The sequence below is a fragment of the Coregonus clupeaformis genome, chromosome 17, assembly GCF_020615455.1.
Source record: "Coregonus clupeaformis isolate EN_2021a chromosome 17, ASM2061545v1, whole genome shotgun sequence".
NCBI classification, from domain to species: Eukaryota; Metazoa; Chordata; class Actinopteri; order Salmoniformes; family Salmonidae; genus Coregonus; species Coregonus clupeaformis.
This window is the reverse complement of record NC_059208.1, coordinates 67,154,408-67,175,585: the sequence shown is the minus strand read 5'-3', so window position 1 is coordinate 67,175,585 and position 21,178 is coordinate 67,154,408. Positions and strand designations below refer to the sequence as shown.

The 21,178-nt window shown below is 43.3% G+C and overlaps 1 protein-coding gene across 2 annotated transcripts in view; it reads right to left on the bottom strand.

The window, feature by feature from the left end:
- Window positions 1-19,606, bottom strand: part of LOC121585701 (alpha-2,8-sialyltransferase 8F-like) — a 38,603-nt gene extending 18,997 nt beyond the window's left edge. The window contains exons 1-6 of one of the 2 annotated variants that reach the window (XM_041902026.2): window positions 19,501-19,606; window positions 12,631-12,714; window positions 12,032-12,118; window positions 11,782-11,926; window positions 11,570-11,682; window positions 9,416-9,502 (exon numbers count right to left, since the gene is read on the bottom strand). In XM_041902026.2, the coding sequence (XP_041757960.2) occupies window positions 9,416-9,502; window positions 11,570-11,682; window positions 11,782-11,926; window positions 12,032-12,118; window positions 12,631-12,714; window positions 19,501-19,583 (599 nt within the window). In that variant the 5' untranslated portion in view covers window positions 19,584-19,606. Of the gene's footprint in view, window positions 1-9,415; window positions 9,503-11,569; window positions 11,683-11,781; window positions 11,927-12,031; window positions 12,119-12,630; window positions 12,715-19,500 lie in introns of those variants that run through there. The other variant, XM_041902027.2, reaches the window with a different exon arrangement.
- Window positions 19,607-21,178: the final 1,572 nt, after the last annotated feature.

Sequence of the window (21,178 nt, the reverse complement as noted above, 5' to 3'; positions counted from 1 at the left end):
TTTGAAAAGAAGGTTGATGACATCTGCTCCTCATTCACTCAGTGTATTGAGTCCACTGGTCCCACTCACACAGAACTACCCTACGCCTTGACCTCTTTCTCCCCTCTCTCTCCAGATGTGAAGTTTGGCCGCCCAACAAACCTGCCCGCTCAACCTCATCCCCTCCTCCCTTCTCCAGACCATCTCTGGAGTCCTTCTCCCATTCCTCACTTCCTTCATCAACTCACCCCTGATCACCCAGATGCGTCCCCTCTAACTTCAAAATGGCCAGAGTCGCTCCCCACCTCAAGAAACCAACACTCGACACCTCTGACATCAAACACTACCAGTATGCCTTCTTTCTTTTCTTTCCAAACACTCAGAACGATCTTTTTGACAATAACCAGTCAGGCTTCAAGACAGGTCACTCAACCAAGACTGGTCTCATCTGTGTCACGGAGGCTCTTCACATTGCCAAAGCTGACTCTCTCTACTCTGTTTTCATACTCCTAGATCTATCTGCTGCCTTCGACACCGTGAACCATCAGATCCTCCTCTCCACCCTCTCATCAGGGAGTCTCAGGCTCTGAACACTCTTGGATTGCATCCTAACTGGCTGGCCACTTCTACCAGGTGACGAGGAGAGCGTCTGTGTCTTCACCACGTACTCTCACAACTGGTGTCCCCCAGGGCTTGGTTCTAGGCCCTCTCCTCTTCTCTCTATACATCAAGTCACTCGGCTCCGTCATATCCTTACATGGTCTCTCCTATCATTGGTATGTGGATGACACTCAACTACTTTTTTCCTTCCCCCCTTCTGACACCCAGGTGGCGACACATGTCTCTGTGTTCCTGGAAGATATCTCAGCTTGGATGTTGGCCCACCACCTGAAGCTCAACCTCGACAAGACAGAGCTGCTCTTCCTCCCGGGGAAGGCCTGCCCGCTTCAAGACCTCTCCATCATGGTTGACAACTCCACAGTGATCCTAGACAACACCCTGTTGTTCTCTGCAAACATCAAAGAAGTCACTCGCACCTGCAGGTTCATGCTCTACAATATCCGTAGAGTACGACCCTACCTCACACTGGAAGCGGCACAGGTCCTAATCCAGGCTCTTGTCATCTCCTGTTTAGATTACTGCAACTCGCTTTTGGCTGGGCTCCCTGCTTGTGCCATCAAACCCCAGCAACTCATCCAGAATGCCACAGCCCGCCTAGTGTTCAACCTTCCCAAGTTCTCCCATATCATCCCGCACCTCCGCACACTCTGCTGGCTTCCAGTCGAAGCTCACATCATTACAAGACCATGGTACTTGCCTACGGCGCAGCAAGAGGAACTGCCCGTCCCTACCTTCAAGCTATGCTCAAACCCTACACCTTAACCTAAGCACTCCGTTGACTCTTTAACCCCCTACTAGCACTGAATTTGCTAATAGCTACTCTATTGAGGAAAAATGTATTTACCATGACTGAGATATGTGACCGACCGCCTTGATTTGGTCTTATGTTACAAAATTTGAAATTGTGTTTTTTACATTGGATAAAAGCAGAGACAAAGAGCTACAAAATGGTATATCATACACTGCATTCAAGGTAACAATAGGAAAGTAATTATGCTTATAAATTTTATAAATCTGTTTTCATGTATTCAGAGCGTTGGTGACTGTAACTGTGCTTCTGGCAACAATTTAATTACGCTTTTTTGCCGATGTTTACTGACACAGGCCATATCCAACGGGTGTCGTGTGTTCGTAAATTAAATTAATCAGTTATTCTGCGCTCTGGCATACTCAGACTGAATTTACGAATGCACCAAAATGGTTACTTGCATAGTGGAGTCTTTTGTTAAGACACATAGCTAGCTAGCAAGGTAAACAATGAACCAAGCTAGGTAAACAACGTGTCAAATCATACATGTAACGTTAGCTAGCAAGCCAGCCAGCTAACGTTAGCTAGCTAGCTAAACAATGAACCATAATCCCAACTCATGACGTTACTACCCTGCATGAATCTGCAGGTAGCTAACCACCCAGGTTCAATGTTATAATAATATCTGAAAATGTAGCTAGCTAGACTATTTTACCCGCATCCATCATGCATGATGGACGTGACTCCCTGTCACAGATTCCATGGTTGCCCTTAGTTTGAAGATGTAATCTGGAGACAGGTGTTTTCTCCATCTCGTTAGCTACCATACTCTAATTCCACTGATTTCAAAACTCGATCCTCCAGAAAGTGGAGAGCAACACTTATTCAGCTGCACTACACAATACATTTTTTAAAAAGCCGCGTTAGACAGGATTACCTAAACATACTGACCAGCTCAAATGGCAGACCAATCCGAACTCCTCTCTCGGCATGTCCAGCCCACTCATTATCTCAGCCAATCATGGCTAGTGGGATGGTTGCTGTGTTTTTCTGTAGCTTAACCAGCTAGGCTCGTAATTGAACAATTTTATTCGTATTTACAGATGGCATACAAGTTTGTTATTAAGGCACAAGAAAGTTCACATGTTCCAGAAGGCATTTCTGCCAAAAAACGCATTATGATTTAAAAAAAAAGTTTACGTTCAAATGGCTCTGCTGTGAAGAAGTGACCCACAACATACGCCTAGTTTCCTGAAACTAGTCACATATGTGGTTGTCCCACCTAGCTATCTTAAGATGAATGCACTAACTGTAAGTCACTCTGGATAAGAACGTCTGCTAAATGACTAAAATGTCAAATGTAAAACAGTTGAACACTTTCCACAATTACACTGTACTTTATTCTTCATTTGGATCCCAATTACTAAAAATATTCAATTTGGTGACATCTTTAAGTCGTTTTTTGTGATTTTGTTTCGGTGGTCTGGGTGATAGCTTTGAAGATGGCGCTGTAGTGGATAGCTGCCGTCTTACGGGCTCCTGACCAATTCTGCTATTTTGTGTGTTTCTTTACGCTGATCTAACTTTTGTTGTACATTATGTCTCCGCTATCATTTCCTATGAACGAAAACTGAACATCAGAACAGCAATCACTAACCTCGATTCGGATTAAGATTTCTACTTCAACGTGTCGGCAGCTCTGGATGTTCTCCTCGGACCAGGCCCTGATCATCGGCGAACATGCAGACCGCTATTTTCTTCTATTTTTTGTTGGCAAACGTGCAGTCAGTGGAGAACGAACTTGATGAGCTCCATTCGAGACTATCCTATCAACGGGACCTGAAAAATTGTAAAGTCCTATGTTTTTCTGAGTCGTGTCTGAACGAGGACATGAATATACAACTCGCTGGTATTTCTATGCATCATCAAGACTGGACGGCAGACAAGAGGGGGAGAGTGTGTTTCTTTGTTAACAACAGCTTGTGCGTGAACTCTAATGTTAAGGAAGTCTCAAGGTTTTGCTCACCTGAGTTAGAATACCTCATGATAAGGATGTTGCCCCATAGCACTCACATCTGTAGCCATGAAATGCTTTGAAAGACTGGTCATGTCTCACATCAACACCATCATCCCAGACACCCTGGACCCACTCCAATTCGCATACCACCCCAACAGATCCACAGATGACAAAATCTCAATTGCACTTCACACTGTACTCACCCACCTGGACAAAAGGAATACCTGTCTAAGAATGCTGTTCATTGACTACATCTCAGCATTCAACACCATAGACCCCTCCAAGCTCATCACCAAGCTCAGGACCCTGGGACAATAACAAATTGGAATTCATAACATATCATAGGTTTAGCAAATTCATGCATATTGTACATTTTGCAAATTCGTAACATATTGCACAAATTGCTATTTGTACAATATGTTACGAATTGCAATTTGTACAATATGTTACGAATTTTCAAAATGTACAGTATGTATGTATGATATGTTATGAATTCTAATTGTTGTTGCTATCATTAGCTAGGTGGCTAACGCTAACGTTAGCTAGCTCTAGGGGTTAAGGTTAGGAGTTACGTTAAAGGGTTAAGGTTAGGGGAAGATTTATTTATTTGTATACATTTTTAAAATAAAATCACGTTTGGCAGCGATGACATCAAATCACATTTTATTGGTCACATACACATATTTAGCAGATGTTATTGCGGGTGTAGCGAAATGCTTGTGTTCCTTGCTCCAACAGTGCAGTAGTATCTAACAATTCACAACAATATACACAATCTAAAAGTAAAAGAATGAAATTAAGAAATATATAAATATTAGGACGTGCAATCTCAGTGGCATTGACGAGAATACAGTAAAATACAGTATATACATATGAAATGAGTAAAACAGTATGTAAACATTATTAAAGTGACCAGTAATTCCATGTCTATGTACATAGGGCAGCAGCCTGTAAGGTGCAGGGTTGAGTAACCGGGTGGTAGCCGGCTAGTGACAGTGACTAAATTCAGGGCAGGGTACTGGGTGGAGGCCGGCTATTGATGGCTATTTAACAGTCTGATGGACTTGAGATAGAAGCTGTTTTTCAGTCTCTCGGTCCCAGCTTTGATGCACCTTTACTGACCTCGTCTTCTGGTTGATAGCGGGGTGAACAGGCTGTGGCTTGGGTGGTTGATGTCCTTGATTATCTTTTTGGCCTTCCTGTGATATCAGGTGCTGTAGGTGTCCTGGAGGGCAGGCAGTCCACCTCCGGTGATGCGTTGGGCAGACCGCACCAACCTCTAGAAAGCCCTGCAGTTACGGGCGGTGCAGTTGCCGTAACAGGCGGTGATACAGCCCGACAGGATGCTCTCAATGGTGCATCTGTAAATGTTTGAGGGTCTACCGCTGTTGCGCCTTCAGCACACTGTCTGTTTGGGTGGACCATTTCAGATTGCTTTACCACTTCTCCACTGCTGTCCCGTTGATGTGGATGGGGTCGTGTTCCTTTGTTTTGTTGACGTTGAGGGAGAGGTTATTTTCCTGGCACCATTCCGCCAGGGCCCTCACCTCCTCCCTGTAGGCTCTCTCATTATTGTTGGTAATCAGGCCTACCACTGTTGTGTCGTCCGCAAACTTCTTGATTGAGTTGGAGGCATGCATGGCCACGCAGTCATGGGTGAACAGGGAGTACAGGAGCAGGCACTCTTGTGGGGCCCCTGTATTGAGGATCAGCATAGTGAAGGTGTTGTTTCCTACCTTCAGCACCTGAGGGTGGCACGTCAGGAAGTCCAGGACCCAGTTGCACAGGGCGGGGTTCAGACCCAGGACCCCAAGCTTAATGATGAGATTGGAGGGTAATATGGTGATGAAGGCTGAGCTGTAGTCGATGAACAGCATTCTTACATAGGTATTCCTCTTGTCCAGATGGGATAGGGCAGTGTGCAGTGCAATGGCAATTGAATCGTCTGGAGATCTGTTGGGGCGGTATGCAAATTGAAGTGTAGGGTGTTAGGTAAGGTGGTGGTGATATGATCCTTAACTAGCCTCTCAAAGCACTTCATGATGACAGAAGTGAGGGCTACGGGGTGATAGTCATTTAGTTCAGTTACCTTTACTTTCTTGGGTACAGGAACAATGGTGGACATCTTGAAACAAGTGGGGACAGCAGACTGGGATAGGGAGAGATTGAATATGTCCGTAAACACTCCAGCCAGCTGGTCTGCGCATGTTCTGAGGACGCGGCTAGGGATGCCGTCTGGGCCAGCAGCCTTGCGAGGATTAACACGCTTAAACGTCTTACTCACGTCGGCCACGGAATACGAGAGCCCACAGTCCTTCGGAGCGGGCCGTGTCGGTGGCATTGTGTTATCCTCAAAGCGGGCAAAGAAGGTGTTTAGCTTGTCCGGGAGCAAGACGTCAGTGTCCGCGACGTGGCTGGTTTTCCCTTTGTAATCCGTGATTTTCTGGAGTCCCTGCCACATACGTCTCGTGTCTGAGCCCTTGAATTGCGACTTCACTTTGTCTCTGTACTGACGTTTTGCCTGTTTGATTGCCTTACGGAGGGCATAACTGCACTGTTTGTATTCAACCATATGCCCAGTCCCCTTGCCATGGTTAAATGTGGTGATTCGCACTTTCAGTTTTTGTGCGAATGCTGCCATCTATCCACGTTTTTTGATTTGAGTAGGTTTTAATAGTCACAGTGGGAACAACATCTCCTATACACATCCTGAAGAACTCAGTCACCGTGTCAGTGTATACATCAATGTTATTCTAAGAGGTAACCCGGAACATCTGCATGATCAAAAAAATCTTGAAGAATGGATTCCAATTGGTCAGACCAGCATTGAATAGACCTTAGCACGGGTACATCCTGTTTGAGTTTCTGCCTATAGGAAGGGAGAAGCAGAATGGAGTTGTGGTCTGATTTGCCGAAGGGAGGGTGGGGGCCTTGTAGCCATCCCGGAAGGGAGAGTAACAATGGTCGAGAGTTTTTGAAGCGCGAGTACTACAGGCAATGTGTTAATAGAACATCGGTAGCGTTTTCCTCTGTTATTAAATTTCCTTTGTTAAAGTCCCCAGCTACAATAAATGCGGCCTCAGGATATGTGGTTTCCAGTTTGCATTAAGTCCAGTGTAGTATTTGACTATTTTCCCAGAACCCTTACCATGGTGAAATGCGGTGGTTTGCACTTTCAGTTTTGCGCGAATACTGTCATCTATCCACGGTTTCTGGTTAGGGTGGGTTTTAATAGTCACAGTGGGCACAACATCACCTATACACTTCCTGATAAACTCAGTCACTGTTTCAGTGTATTCGTCTAAATTATTTTCGCAAGCTACCTGGAACATATCCCAGTCCGCGTGATCAAAACAATCTTGAAGCATGGATTCCGATTGGTCAGACCAGCGTTGAATAGTCCTTAGCACGGGTACTTCCTGTTTGAGTTTCTGTCTATAGGAAGGGAGGAGCAAAATGGAGTCGTGGTCAGATTTGCCGAAAGGAGGGCGGGGGAGGGCCTTATAACCATCCCGGAAGTTCGAATAACAATGGTCGAGGATTTTAGCAGCGCGAGTACAACAGTCCATATGTTGATAGAACTTCGGCAGCCTAGTCCTCAAATTTGCTTTGTTAAAATCCCCGGCTACAATAAATGCAGCCTGAGGATATGTGGTTTCCAGTTTGCATAAAGTCCAGTGAAGTTCTTTGAGGGCCGTCGTGGTATCGGCTTGAGGGGGGATAAAATGACAAAAATGTAAAATGGATATACACGGCCGTGACTATAACCGAAGAAAATTCTCTTGGGAGATAATACGGTCGGCATTTGATTGTGAGGTATTCTAGGTCGGGTGAACAAAAGGACTTGAGTTCCTGTATGTTACTACAATTACACCATGAGTCGTTAATCATGAAACACACACCTCCGCCCTTCTGCTTCCCGGAGAGATATTTATTCCTGTCTGTGCGATGAACTGAGAACCCATCTGGCTGGACCAATTTCTAAAGAATATCCCCAGAGAGCCATGTTTCCGTGAAACAAAGTATGTTACAGGCCTTGATGTCTCTCTGGAAAGAAATCCTTGCCCGGAGCTCGTTGACCTTGTTAACTAGAGACTGAACATTAGCGAGTAGTATACTTGGAAGCGGTGGGTGGTGTGCGCGCCTCCTAAGTCGAACCAGCAGGCCGCTCTGAGTGCCTCTCCTCCACCGGTGATGTTTTGGGTCAGCCGCTGGAATCAGTTCAATTGCCCTGGGGAGAGCAAACAAAGGATCTGCTTCGGGAAAGTCGTATTCCTGGTCGTAATGCTGGTGAGTTACCGCCGCTCTGATATCCAAGAGTTTTTCCCGGCTGTATGTAATGATACAAAACACTTTCTGAGCTAATAATGTACAAAATAATGCATAAAAAAAACAAAATACCGCAAAGTTTCCTAAGAGCTAGTCGCGAGGCCGCCAGGAAGTCCAGGACCCAGTTGCACAGGGCGGGGTTCAGACCCAGGATACTGTAACAAAGGATCCGATTCGGGAAAGTCATATTTCTGGTCGGAATGCTGGTGAGTTACCGCCGCTCTGATATTAAAAAGTTATTTCCGGCTGTATGTAATAACACAAAAAAACGTTCTGGGCTAATAATGTAAGACATAACACAAAATTATGCTAAATACATCAAAGTTGCTTAGGAGCTAGAAGCAGAGATTCCATATCTGTCTGCGCCATCTTACAGTGAGCAGTGAGTCTTTCTGGGTAAGTCTCTAAGAGCTTTGCACACCTGGATTGTACAATATTTGCCAATTATTCTTTTAAATTCTTCAAGCTCTGTAAAATTGGTTGTTGATCATTACTAGATAGCCATTTTCAAGTCGTACCATAGATTTTCAAGCCGATTTAAGTCAAAACTGTAACTAGGCCACTCAAGAACATTCAATGTCGTCTTGGTATGCAACTAAATATATTTGGCCTTGTGTTTTAGATAATTATCCTGCTGAAAGGTGAATTTGTCTCCCAGTGTCTGTTGGAAAGCAGACTGAACCAAGTTTTCCTCTAGGATTTTGCCTATTCTTAACTCCATTCGTTAATTTTTTTTCCTGAAAAACTCTCCAGTCCTTAACGATTACAAACATACCCATCCAAAGTGTAATTAAAATCTGAATCATGCTCAAAGAGATATTCAATATCTGTTTTTTTATTTTTACCCATCTACCAATAGGTGCCCTATTGCACACAGAGTCCATGCAACTTATTATGTGACTTGTTAAGCACATTTCTGCTCCTGAACTTATTTAGGCTTGCCATAACAAAGAGGTTGAATACTTATTGACTGAAGACATTTCAGCTTTTCATTTTTTATCAATTTGTAAACATTTCGAAAAACATAACTCCACTTTGACATTATGGGGTATTCTGTGTAGGCCAGTGACAAACAAAATCTCAATTCAATCCATTTTAAATTCAGGCTGTAACACAACTAAATTTGGAAAAGTAAATGAATGTGAAACAAACCAATGCCTGGTGCAGTCTGCTAGCTAACAAGCTAGCTAGCTGCTAACGTGGCTTGAAAACACAAATAATCCATAGTATGTAACACTCGCATACATATTTACAACTAAAAAGCAAACGCGACACATCACTTTATCTAGCTAGCAAGATAGCTAGTTACATTAACTACTGTATGTCTTACCTTTTAAGCAGATCGGTTTTGAATCCCTTAGCTAGCTAGCTGTCTCCAATTTGTGAACGCAAATACAACTTTTACTCTTGACACTCATCTTGGCCCAGGCTCTATCGTTTACCCTTTTTGCCTATTGGCTCTCCAACGTTCCCTGTTTCTTTGGGTTAGTATTTTACCATTGGTGTGAGTTACTTTTAAGCATATGCTTTGGTTTTTCAACGCCAAACCCACCACTGGTGTGCGTGGCCAAAGAGCTCTATTTTCATGTAATCTAACCATAGCACTGACTGATGTTTGATAAATGGCATTGGCACTAGGATTGGAACCGGTGCTTCGGTCAGATTACATGAAAATAGAGCTCTTTGACTGTATCTGATCATGTGTATTGATAAGTATATACCCTTTAATGATCTGGGAAGGGTTGGCTGTTATGAGGTCTGTCTTCACTCCCACGTCACAACTCTTGTTGATAGGAGCCAGGTTAAACCTAACAACAATAACAATCACACAACATTACAAACAACTACGATCACACAAGATTAGAAACAACAATCTAAACAACAACATTCACAGAACATTAAATCAATATTCATACAACATGACATCAACATTCACACAACATTCACATGACATTACTTCAACAATACACGACATAACAACATTCACACAACATTACAAATAATAACTGAAAAGAGCACCATGTACAAACTGGTGATGGACTCAGAAAGAGGTACTGGTTTCGATAGGAAAAAATTAAATTCATACAACATTCAAAAACATTATAAACAACAATATTCACACAACATACAGTTGAAGTCGGAAGTTTACATACACTAAGGTTGGAGTCATTAAAACTTGTTTTTCAACCACTCCACAAATGTATTGTTAACAAACTATATTTTTGGCAAGTCGGTTAGGACATCTACTTTGAATGATGCCACAAGTAATTTTTCCAACAATTGTTTACTGACAGATTATTTCACTTATAATTCACTGTATCACAATTCCAGTGGGTCAGAAGCAGAGGTGGGACAAAGTCATTGTTATGCAAGTCACAAGTAAGTCTCAAGTCTTTGCCCTCGAGTCCCGAGTCAAGTCGAGTCAAAGATGAGGCAAGTCCCAAGTCGAGTCAAAAGTCAAAGCCATCAAGTCTCAAGTCGAGTCCAAAGTCCTACATTTTAGTTTCGAGTCATTTCAAGTCCTCTTAGCAAGCCTTTGCAAGTCATTACAAGTCCTCGTAGCAAGTCTTCTCGAGTCATAAGGCGCAAGTCCAAGTCAAGTCACGAGTCATTGATGTTAAAGTCCAAGTCGAGTTGCAAGTCTTTGTACATTTTGTCGAGTCGAGTCTGAAGTCATCAAATTCATGACTCGAGTCTGACTCGAGTCCAAGTCACATGACTCGAGTCCACACCTCTGGTCAGAAGTTTACGTACACTAAGATGACTGTGCCTTTAAACAGCTTTGAAAATTCCAGAAAATTATGTCATGGCTTTAGAAGCTTCTGATAGGCTAATTGACATAATTTGAGTCAATTGGAGGTGTACCTGTGGATGTATTTCAAGGCCTACTTTCAAACTCAGTGCCTCTTTGCTTGACATCATGGGAAAATCAAAAGAAATCAGCCAAGACCTCAGAAAGAAATTGTAGACCTCCACAAGTCTGGTTCATCCTTGGGAGCAATTTCCAAACGCCTAAAGGTACCACGTTCATCTGTACAAACAATAGTACGCAAGTATAAACACCATGGGACCACGCAGCCGTCATACCGCTCAGGAAGGAGACGCGTTCTGCTTTGCTGCAGGAGGGACTGGTGCACTTCACAAAATAGATGGCATCATGAGGAAGAGAAATTATGTGGATATATTGAAGCAACATCTCAAGACATCAGTCAGGAAGTTAAAGCTTGGTTCGCAAATGGGTCTTCCAAATGGAAAATGACCCCAAGCATACTTCCAAAGTTGTGGCAAAATGGCTTAAGGACAACAAAGTCAAGGTATTGGAGTGGTCATCACAAAGCCCTGACCTCAATCCTATAGAAAATGTGTGTGCAGAACTGAAAAAGCGTGTGCGAGCAAGGAGGCCTTCAAACCTGACTCAGTTACCAAAATTCACCCAACTTATTATGGGAAGCTTGTGGAAGGCTACCCGAAACATTTGACCCAAGTTAAACAAATTAAAGGCAATGCTACCAAATACTAATTAAGTGTATGTAAACTTCTGACCCACTGGGAATGTGATGAAAGAAATAAAAGCTGAAATAAATCAGTCTCTCTACTATTATTCTGACATTTCACATTCTTAAAATAAAGTGGTGATCCTAACTGACCTAAAACAGGGAATTTTTACTAGGATTAAATGTCAGGAATTGTGAAAAACTGAGTTTAAATGTATTTGGCTAAGGTGTATGTAAACTTCCGACTTCAACTGTACACACAACATTCCCAGAATATCCACACAATGTTCACACATGATTATAAACAGCAACAGTCACACATCACATCAATGTTGTACACTACACAACAGCTTGATAGATAGATAATGTTGTTACTTATACCTGATGACATAGTCAGCATTGTCTATTTCCGCTCCACAGCTGCTGTTCTGCAGGATTCCTCCACTTCCCACCACGGCACAACGGCTCAACGAACCTTTCCTCCAGGGTACAGTCTACACACACACACACACAAGTACCATGCTGGTAAACAACGCTCGTGGGATGAATTTTCGGGGGAAATGAAAGACCTGCGCGCGCGCACACACACACACCTGAGGCAGCATCTCCCATAGTGCTTGGTCCACCTTTCTCTTCCTCCACCTCTCTGCATCATAAGTCAGACTCTGGTTCTGATTGGTGTTCTGTCTGGTCACCATCAGCCTTTCAGATGCGTTACAGCATGACCACAACTCTGTCCTGGGGGGGAAGGACATTACATTTGTTTGAGATAATCGCAAGACTGAGCAAGGTGTGTGTGTGTGTGTGTGTGTGTGTGTGTGTGTGTGTGTGTGTGTGTCTCACCTGTGTAGTTCTCTGTGTGTGAGGTTGAGTCTCCAAGGACAGTCCATCAGCTCTCTCACCTCCTGAGAGAACAATCTAATGTCTACTCTGACACACAAGAAACACACACACACACACCAGCAAGGTCACTCCAGATCCAATGCAATGTTTGATGTTTGTCCAGATCCCCACGACGTCGCTATTACCATCAAGTAGGCTTGCAGCAATGGGGATGGCGGATGCTAATTTTGTAAATATTGTTTATACCCTATCCCAAACCTTAACCCTTAACTTAATGCCTAAACGGAACCGTTAAAACAACCTTTGGACAAACGTGGACAAACAGAGAATACTGAAGTCAGACCGTGTCAAACCGTGAGATCTTGTTACACACACAGACACACACACAACTCATAATGTAAATAGACATATAGATGGAGAACTTGTTGGATCAGGATGGATTGTCTGGTTGATCTGATAAGAACTATATGTACTAGCATGAAACATAGTAAGAGCAAGTCAGGCGAGAGAGAAACTACACCTCTCTCTCTCTCGTTAGATTAGCTGACGTCATGGTGTGAGCTAATGGGGATGCTAATAAAATTCAAAACTCCACCTACTGTTTCATAGTAGTCATGGTCACCAGTTTCTTTTGCAGTCTCCTGCACTGCAAACTCTTCTGGACTGAGTCCAGGAACTCATCTCTGCAACACACACATGTACGTATGCAAACACACATTTATCAAGACTCCAATGAACGTTCAACCATTTTAGCACCAAAAACCGTCCCAGCACAGAGAGCAAAACACAGTTGCGAACTTATATAATGTATGAGTATTAGTGGAGGCTGGTGGGAGGAGCTATAGGAGGATGGGCTCATTGTAATGGCTGGAATGGAACGGAGTCAAACATGTAGTTTCCATATGTTTGATGTGATACCGATCCATTAATTCCATTCCAGCCATTACAATGAGCTCGTCCTCCTATAGATCCTCCCACCAGGCCTCCACTGGTGAGTATGTTTTTTCGTCAGGAACGCATATTGGAAGAGAGTCCTCTGATGGCTGCTAAACCAAATAATGTTTTATAGAGTCAGAAAACAGGTCACCTGAGAGATCACCTGACTTGGAAGCCATCTTAGTTCAGGAAGTTGTATCAATCTGGCCAAAAAGTTCTGAATCTTGTCATTCTTGATACTTTATCATTGTTAATGGTTACATTGAAAAATTCGAAATAATTTGTTTGTTCATTTTGTTAACAGTTTTTTGATCAACAGAGACCACATACACACACACACACACACACACACACACACACACACACACACACACACACACACACACACACACACACACACACACTTTCAATAATTGATTTGAATCCACAAATCACATTACACTCCAGAAGGTTTTAAACATTTCAAAGGTTGTTGTATGCATGGACACTTAAGGATATAGAAAGCAACTTCTACTCCGAACAGCTAGGCTGCCCATAACAGCTGAAACAGAGTAGTATCCAGCCAATTGTTTTGCTTTATCTGGAGGCCATGTACTGTAAGCCTACGTACATGGCCGAGACTGCCAAATGTGACTTGTTTCAGGAACCTAGGCGTATGTCGCGCGTCACTATTTCACAATTTTTTTGGCAGAAATGCCTTCTGGAACATGTGAACTTTCATGTGCCTTAATAACAAACTTGTATGCCATCTGTAAATACGAATACAATTGTTAAATTACGAGCCTAGTTGGTTTAGCCACAGAAAAAGACTGCAACCTTCCCGCTAGCCATGATTGGCTGAGATAATGAGTGGGCTGGACATGCCGAGAGATGAGTTCGGATTGGTCTGCCATGTAACACGCTTCTGTCTATTTGAGCTGGACAGTATGTGGAGGTAATCCTGTCTAACAAGGTAGAACTGCATAAGTGTTGCTCTCCACTTTCTGGAGGACCGAGTTTTGAAATCACTGTAATTAGTGTATGATAGCTTAGGAGATGGAGAAAACACCTGTCTCCGGATTACATCTTCAAACTAAGAAGAAGAAGTAAGAAGAACAGCGCCGGAGAAGATGGCTGCCGTTTTACAGCCCTCTAACCAACCCTCTAACCAATTGTACTATTATGTGTGTTTTTCCGCGTTATTTGTAATTTATTTTGTACATAATGTTTCTGCCATCGTCTCTTATAACCAAAAAGAGCTTCTGGATATCAGGACAGCGATTACTCACCTCGCATTGGACGAAGATTTTTTCTTCAACGAGGCGGCCGCGAAGGATATCATACAGACACCCGACAAGGCCCAAATCCCCGTCATTCGCGTGAGGAAGAGACGGAGATATCGCGGACGCAGATCCGGGTGCCTTGTAAGGATCCGACGGCGAGCGAGTAAACTGCCTCTTCCATCAATCCTATTAGCCAACGTTCAAGCTTTTGAGAATAAAATGGACGATTTAAGATTACGGTTATCCTACCAACGGGACATTAAAAACTGTAATATCTTATGTTACACGGAGTCGTGGCTGAACGACAACAATGATAACATTCAGCTAGCAGGCTATACGCTACATCGGCAGGACAGAACAGCTGACTCTGGTAAGACAAGGGGTGGCGGTCTGTGTATATTTGTAAACAACAGCTGGTGCACAAAATCAAATACTAAGGAAGTCTCGAGGTTTTGCTCGCCTGAGGTAGAGTATCTTATGATAAGCTGTAGACCACACTATTTACCAAGAGAGTTTTCATCTATATTTTTCATAGCTGTCTATTTACCACCACAAACCAATGCTGGCATTAAGATTGCACTGAATGAGTTGTACAAGGCCATTAATCAACAGGAAAACGCTCATCCAGATGCAGCGCTCCTAGTGGCCGGGGACTTTAATGCAGGGAAACTTAAATCCGTTCTACCTAATTTCTACCAGCATGTTAAATGTGCAACCAGAGGGAAAAAAAACTCTAGACCACCTTTACTCCACACACAGAGACGCATACAAAGCTCTCCCTTGCCCTCCATTTGGCAAATCTGACCATAACTCTATCCTCCTGATTCCTGCTTATAAGCAAAAACTGAAGCAGGAAGCACCAGTGATTCGGTTAATAAAAAAGTGGTCAGATGACGCAGATGCTAAGCTACAGGACTGTTTTGCTAGCACAGACTGGAACATGTTCCGGGATTCTTCAGACAGCATTGAGGAGTACACCACATCAGTCACTGGCTTCATCAATAAGTGCATCGATGATGTCGTCCCCACAGTGACCGTACGTACATACCCCAACCAGAAGCCATAGATTACAGGAAACATCCGCACTGAGCTAAAGGGTAGAGCTGCCGCTTTCAAGGAACGGGACTCTAACCCGGACGCTTATAAGAAATCCCGCTATGACCTCCGACGAACCATCAAACAGGCAAAGAGTCAATACAGGTCAAAGATTGAATCATACTACACTGGCTCTGACGCTCGTCGGATGTGGCAGGGCTTGAAAACTATTACAGACTACAAAGGGAAGCACAGCCGCGAGCTGCCCAGTGACACAAGCCTACCAGACGAGCTAAACCACTTCTATGCTCGCTCGAGGCAAGCAACACTGAAGCATGCATGAGAGCACCAGCTGTTCCGGATGACTATGTGATCACGCTCTCCGTAGCCGATGTGAGTAAGACTTTTAAGCAGGTCAACATTCACAAGGCCGCAGGGCCAGACGGATTACCAGGACGTGTACTCCGAGCATGTGCTGACCAACTGGCAAGTGTCTTCACTGACATTTTCAACATGTCCCTGACTGAGTCTGTAATACCAACATGTTTCAAGCAGACCACCATAGTCCCCGTGCCCAAGAACTCTAAGATAACCTGCCTAAATGACTACCGACCCGTAGCACTGACGTCTGTAGCCATGAAGTGCTTTGAAAGACTGGTCATGGCTCACATCAACAGCATAATCCCAGAAACCCTAGACCCACTCCAATTTGCATACCGCCCCAACAGATCCACAGATGATGCAATCTCTATCGCACTCCACACTGCCCTTTCCCACCTGGACAAGAGGAACACCTACGTGAGAATGCTATTCATTGACTACAGCTCAGCATTCAACACCATAGTGCCCTCTAAGCTCATCACTAAGCTAAGGATCCTGGGACTAAACACCTCCCTCTGCAACTGGATCCTGGACTTCCTGACGGGCCGCCCCCAGGTGGTAAGGGTAGGTAACAACACATCTGCCACACTGATCCTCAACACGGGGGCCCCTCAGGGGTGCGTGCTCAGTCCCCTCCTGTACTCTCTGTTCACCCATGACTGCATGGCCAGGCACGACTCCAACACCATCATTAAGTTTGCCGACGACACAACAGTGGTAGGCCTGATCACCGACAACGATGAGACAGCCTATAGGGAGGAGGTCAGAGATCTGGCCGTGTGGTGCCAGGATAACAACCTCTCCCTCAACGTGACCAAGACAAAGGAGATGATTGTGGACTACAGGAAAAAAAAGAGGACTGAGCACGCCCCCATTCTCATCGACGGGGCTGTAGTGGAACAGGTTGAGAGCTTCAAGTTCCTTGGTGTCCACATCACCAACGAACTATCATGGTCCAAACACACCAAGACAGTCGTGAAGAGGGCACGACAAAGCCTATTCCCCCTCAGGAGACTAAAAAGATTTGGCATGGGTCCTCAGATCCTCAAAAAATTATACAGCTGCACCATCGAGAGCATCCTGACTGGTTGCATCACCGCCTGGTATGGCAACTGCTTGGCCTCTGACCGCAAGGCACTACAGAGGGTAGTGCGTACGGCCCAGTACATCACTGGGGCAAAGCTTCCTGCCATCCAGGACCTCTATACCAGGCGGTGTCAGAGGAAGGCCCTCAAAATTGTCAAAGACTCCAGCCACCCTAGTCATAGACTGTTCTCTCTGCTACTGCACGGCAAGCGGTACCGGAGTGCCAAGTCTAGGTCCAAAAGACTTCTCAACAGCTTCTACCCCCAAGCCATAAGACTCCTGAACAGCTAATCATGGCTACCCGGACTATTTGCACTGCCCCCCCACCCCATCCTTTTTACGCTGCTGCTACTCTGTTAAGTATTTATGCATAGTCACTTTAACTCTACCCACATGTACATATTACCTCAACTACCTCAACTAGCCGGTGCCCCCGCACATTGACTCTGCAACGGTACCCCCCTGTATATATAGCCTCCCTACTGTCACTTTATTTTACTTCTGCTCTTTTTTTCTCAACACTTTTTTTGTTGTTGTTTTATTCTTACTTTTTTTGTTTAAAATAAATGCACTGTTGGTTAAGGGCTGTAAGTAAGCATTTCACTGTAATGTCTGCACCTGTTGTATTCGGCGCATGTGTCCAATAAAATTTGATTTGATTTGATTTGATTTGATTCAAACTAAGGGCAACCATGGCATCCGTAACAGAGAGGGAGAAGCGTCCATCCATGTATATGGCTAAGATAGTCTAGGTAGCTACATTTTCAGATATTACACATATATAATTTAGTCAGAAAGTAATTTTCATTTAAAGTTAAAGTGTACTGTTAGCTAGCTAGCTAACGATAGCTGGCTGGCTCGCTAGCTAACATTACGTGTATGATCTGTGTAGTAATATTATTCGTATCTCAGAGCCATTTGCTTTGCTAGTTATAGCCTAATGTTAGCTAGCTAACATTGAACCTGGTTGGTTAGCTACCTGCAGATTCATGCAGGGTAGTAACGTCATGAGTTGGGATTAGGGTTAATTGTTTAGCTAGTTAGCTAGCTACATGTCTTAACAGAAGACTCCACTATGCAAGTATCCATTTCGATAGAATGTTCATGATGTCACTGCGACAGCTGTTGATAGATGTAGATGGTAAATTCGCTCTGGCTATCTACTCTGATTTCAGAGCACTCTCGTCTGAGTGTGTCAGAATAACTGACACATTTACGAATGCTCAACACCCGTTGATTATGACCGGTGTCAGTAAACGTTGGCAAAAAAGCGTCAATTGGTGCCAGCAGCACAGTTGCAGTCACCAACGCTCTGGATAACATAAAAACAGCCTAACCAGCTCTGCTAGGGCGAGTAAAATGGTCAGAGTGAACTGTTCTCTCATTTGTGTCTGGAAGTAGCTCGCAAGCTAGCCAACATTAGCCAGTTAGCTTGGGTGCTTGACTGCTGTTGTTAGGACAGAACTCTCGGATCAACCCTTAAAGAGATGAGTGGGGCTAAAGTGTGTGAATGATGCTGAATGGGTGTAGACAAAGAAGAGCTCTCCAGTAGGTGTACCAAAACATTGAAAGGCCATTTTCTGAAAAGTGAGGTTACAAGTTTATCAACTTTCAAAGCAGAATTACTTTCCCATTGTTCCTCAACTGTAGTGTATGATATACCATTTTCTAGCTTTGAGTCTTTACTTTTATCCAATGTAAAAAACACAATTTCAAATTTAGCTACATAAGACCTAATCGAACCGGTCAGTCACAAATATCAGTATTCCTAGCTTGCACCTATATCTGAGCAGTGGTGGCCTGTCCATTAGTGTGTTAGGGGCGGTGCCCCACGTGTGATTTGTCAAAAAAAAAAAATATATATATATATATATAACATTTAAAAAATGTATTTGTATTTTATTTTTTTGTACACTGAGTGTACAAAACATTAGGAACATCTTCCTAATATTTAGTTGGATTTAACAGGTGACATCAATAAGGGATCATAGACTGACCAGGTGAATCCAGGTGAACGCTATGTCATGGAAAGAGCAGGTGTTGCAAATGTTTTGTACACTCAGTGTATATTATATAATTCGAGGATTATGATTAAAATGTCCATAAAACTGTGGTTAATTTGTGTACATTTTGCGGTTTCAAAACTATATTTTTCAAAACAAGCTGTTCATTTACCTACTGCTCTGCCATCAGCAGACCCACCACCCAGCGCTTGGATTGATGGCACTAAAGAGCAAATTGCAATGAACTTGGAAATAAATAATCATGACAGTCCATTGGTAGCTTGGGCCCTGAACCAGACATCCATATCTATATGTCAAAGGACAGAGAGATACAGTAGATAGAACCTTCTCGCCCTCCATGGCTCTGTATCGAATTCGCAACAATGTTCTGTATACACCAGCCCGAGAGGCTTGTATAAAACCCAAATAAAAAGGTAGTGACTTTGTCAGCTGCTACAGAATCACAAAGTGTTCACAGAATGCCATCAATACAATACAACAGTGAATAATCAGTGTGTCCTCAGTCATTGTACCTCCAGTCTGGCGTCAATCATTATCAACAGATAAGAGAATAATCCATAACATTCAGCTTCAAGTCTAGTGACCATGAACCCGCCCACACCTTGAGTGTCACAAACAGAACACTAGAAATGATATGTATTACAGAAACTCCAAATATGCTAAACATTGTGTTGATCACTCTAAACTAAATCACTCTTAAATGTCCCCATTACACACACGCACATACACAGCATTACAAACGTACCTTTGGTGTTGGTAGTAGTCTATGAGTGTTATTGACAGGAGAGTTCCGGAGCAGACCAAAATAAATAGAATCAGGTAACGCATTGTTACAAAAGGTCACAGACTGAATGACAACTACACTATTGGTCAATCAGCGAGGGATAGAGGGAGGGAGGAGAGAAGGAGGCTGAGGGGAACGGAGGAGAGGTGTGTGTTTGTGTGTGTGTGTGTGTGTGTGCGTGAGTGTGTGTGACTCAGATGTTTTTATTCAACCCAATCAAGGATTTGCTACACTGCAGAAACATGGGGCCAATTGTAACTACGGATTGCCAACTGATCTCTTGTTAAATTTGCACTATGCAGAAATCGCTCCGCCATTTCCTGGTTGCTAAAACTCTAATAGTTAGTCTAATTTCAGTTTATGTGACAAAATAAGCTATTATAGTGTAGATAATTGTACCATCTAAACCGCTGTGAAATATATTTTCCGTAACCAAAAATATTGTTGTTTCAGCTGTTTGAAGCTGGTGTACAAATCCGAAAGTAAAAGACAGAAAAACTAAACTTAAGAACGGCAAGCATGGAAATAGCGCACCTAGAACAGATCTACCGCTTCTTAGACTTGTTTAAAGTAGAATGATAGATCTATAACTCACATTTCTATAAAATAGGATTTTATTGAGCTGATCATCACCTTGAAAGGCTCTGAAAAGCAACCGATTATCTCTGGCCCCGTGTCGTCGCTGGGTCGCATCTGCGAAAGGTTCAGCAGGCTCTTAGCTTTTCATATCTGCCTTAAAGACTACTGCCACTCTGTTGGCATAACTTTTATTGACAATTTCGACACTTTTGGGAAACAAAAGATGCTCCATCTAGGAGCCTGGACACTCTCTTCATATTTCAAGGCCGCGTTAAGATATTGACTCAGAGACAGACCAAGCCCCGCTCAGGTAATACTATATCAATATCAACCATCAGGCAGGGCCTGCAACTGCCTATTGAACGTAGCTTGTTTGAGTTAGACTCCATGTGACTTTAAAAATCGTAAAAGACTTGGGTTGATGCATCTGAACATTAGGAGCTTACTTCCTAAACTGGATTACATCAAGATCTGGGCTATACAGACGAATCCGGACATTCTGGTATTGACTGAAACTTGGATCTCTGGGGACATTCTGAACTCTGATATTAATTTTGAGGGTTATAATGTGTTCAGAGCTGACAGACAGGGTAGAGGTGGAGGAGTGGCCATTCTTATTAAAAATAATTTCTCAGTGTCTTTACTGAAGAAATAAAAAATTCAGAAACTATCTTTAAGCCTTTGTCTGGGGAAACATTTATGCATAACTGTTATAGGGGTCTACCGTCCTCCCTCGGCTAACCTTTGTGCACTCGAGGAGTTAAATGGTTTGTTGTCTTCTTTTACTTAATCAGAAGTTATTTTCCTGGGTGACCTAAATTATGATTGTGAAATGCAGGCTTCAGACAATCTAAAAGACATGTAATGATCTAAACCTAACCCAGCTGGTGACTAAGCCTACACAGCCCAACCCTAAAGATCCTTCAAAGTAAACTCTGATTGATCTTATTCTAACGAATACACCAGAGAAATATGTTTCTACTGGTGTCTTTGCCCAACCTATTAGTGACCATTGCCCAGTTGTTTGTGTTAGAGATGGAAGAATACAAAAATCTAATCC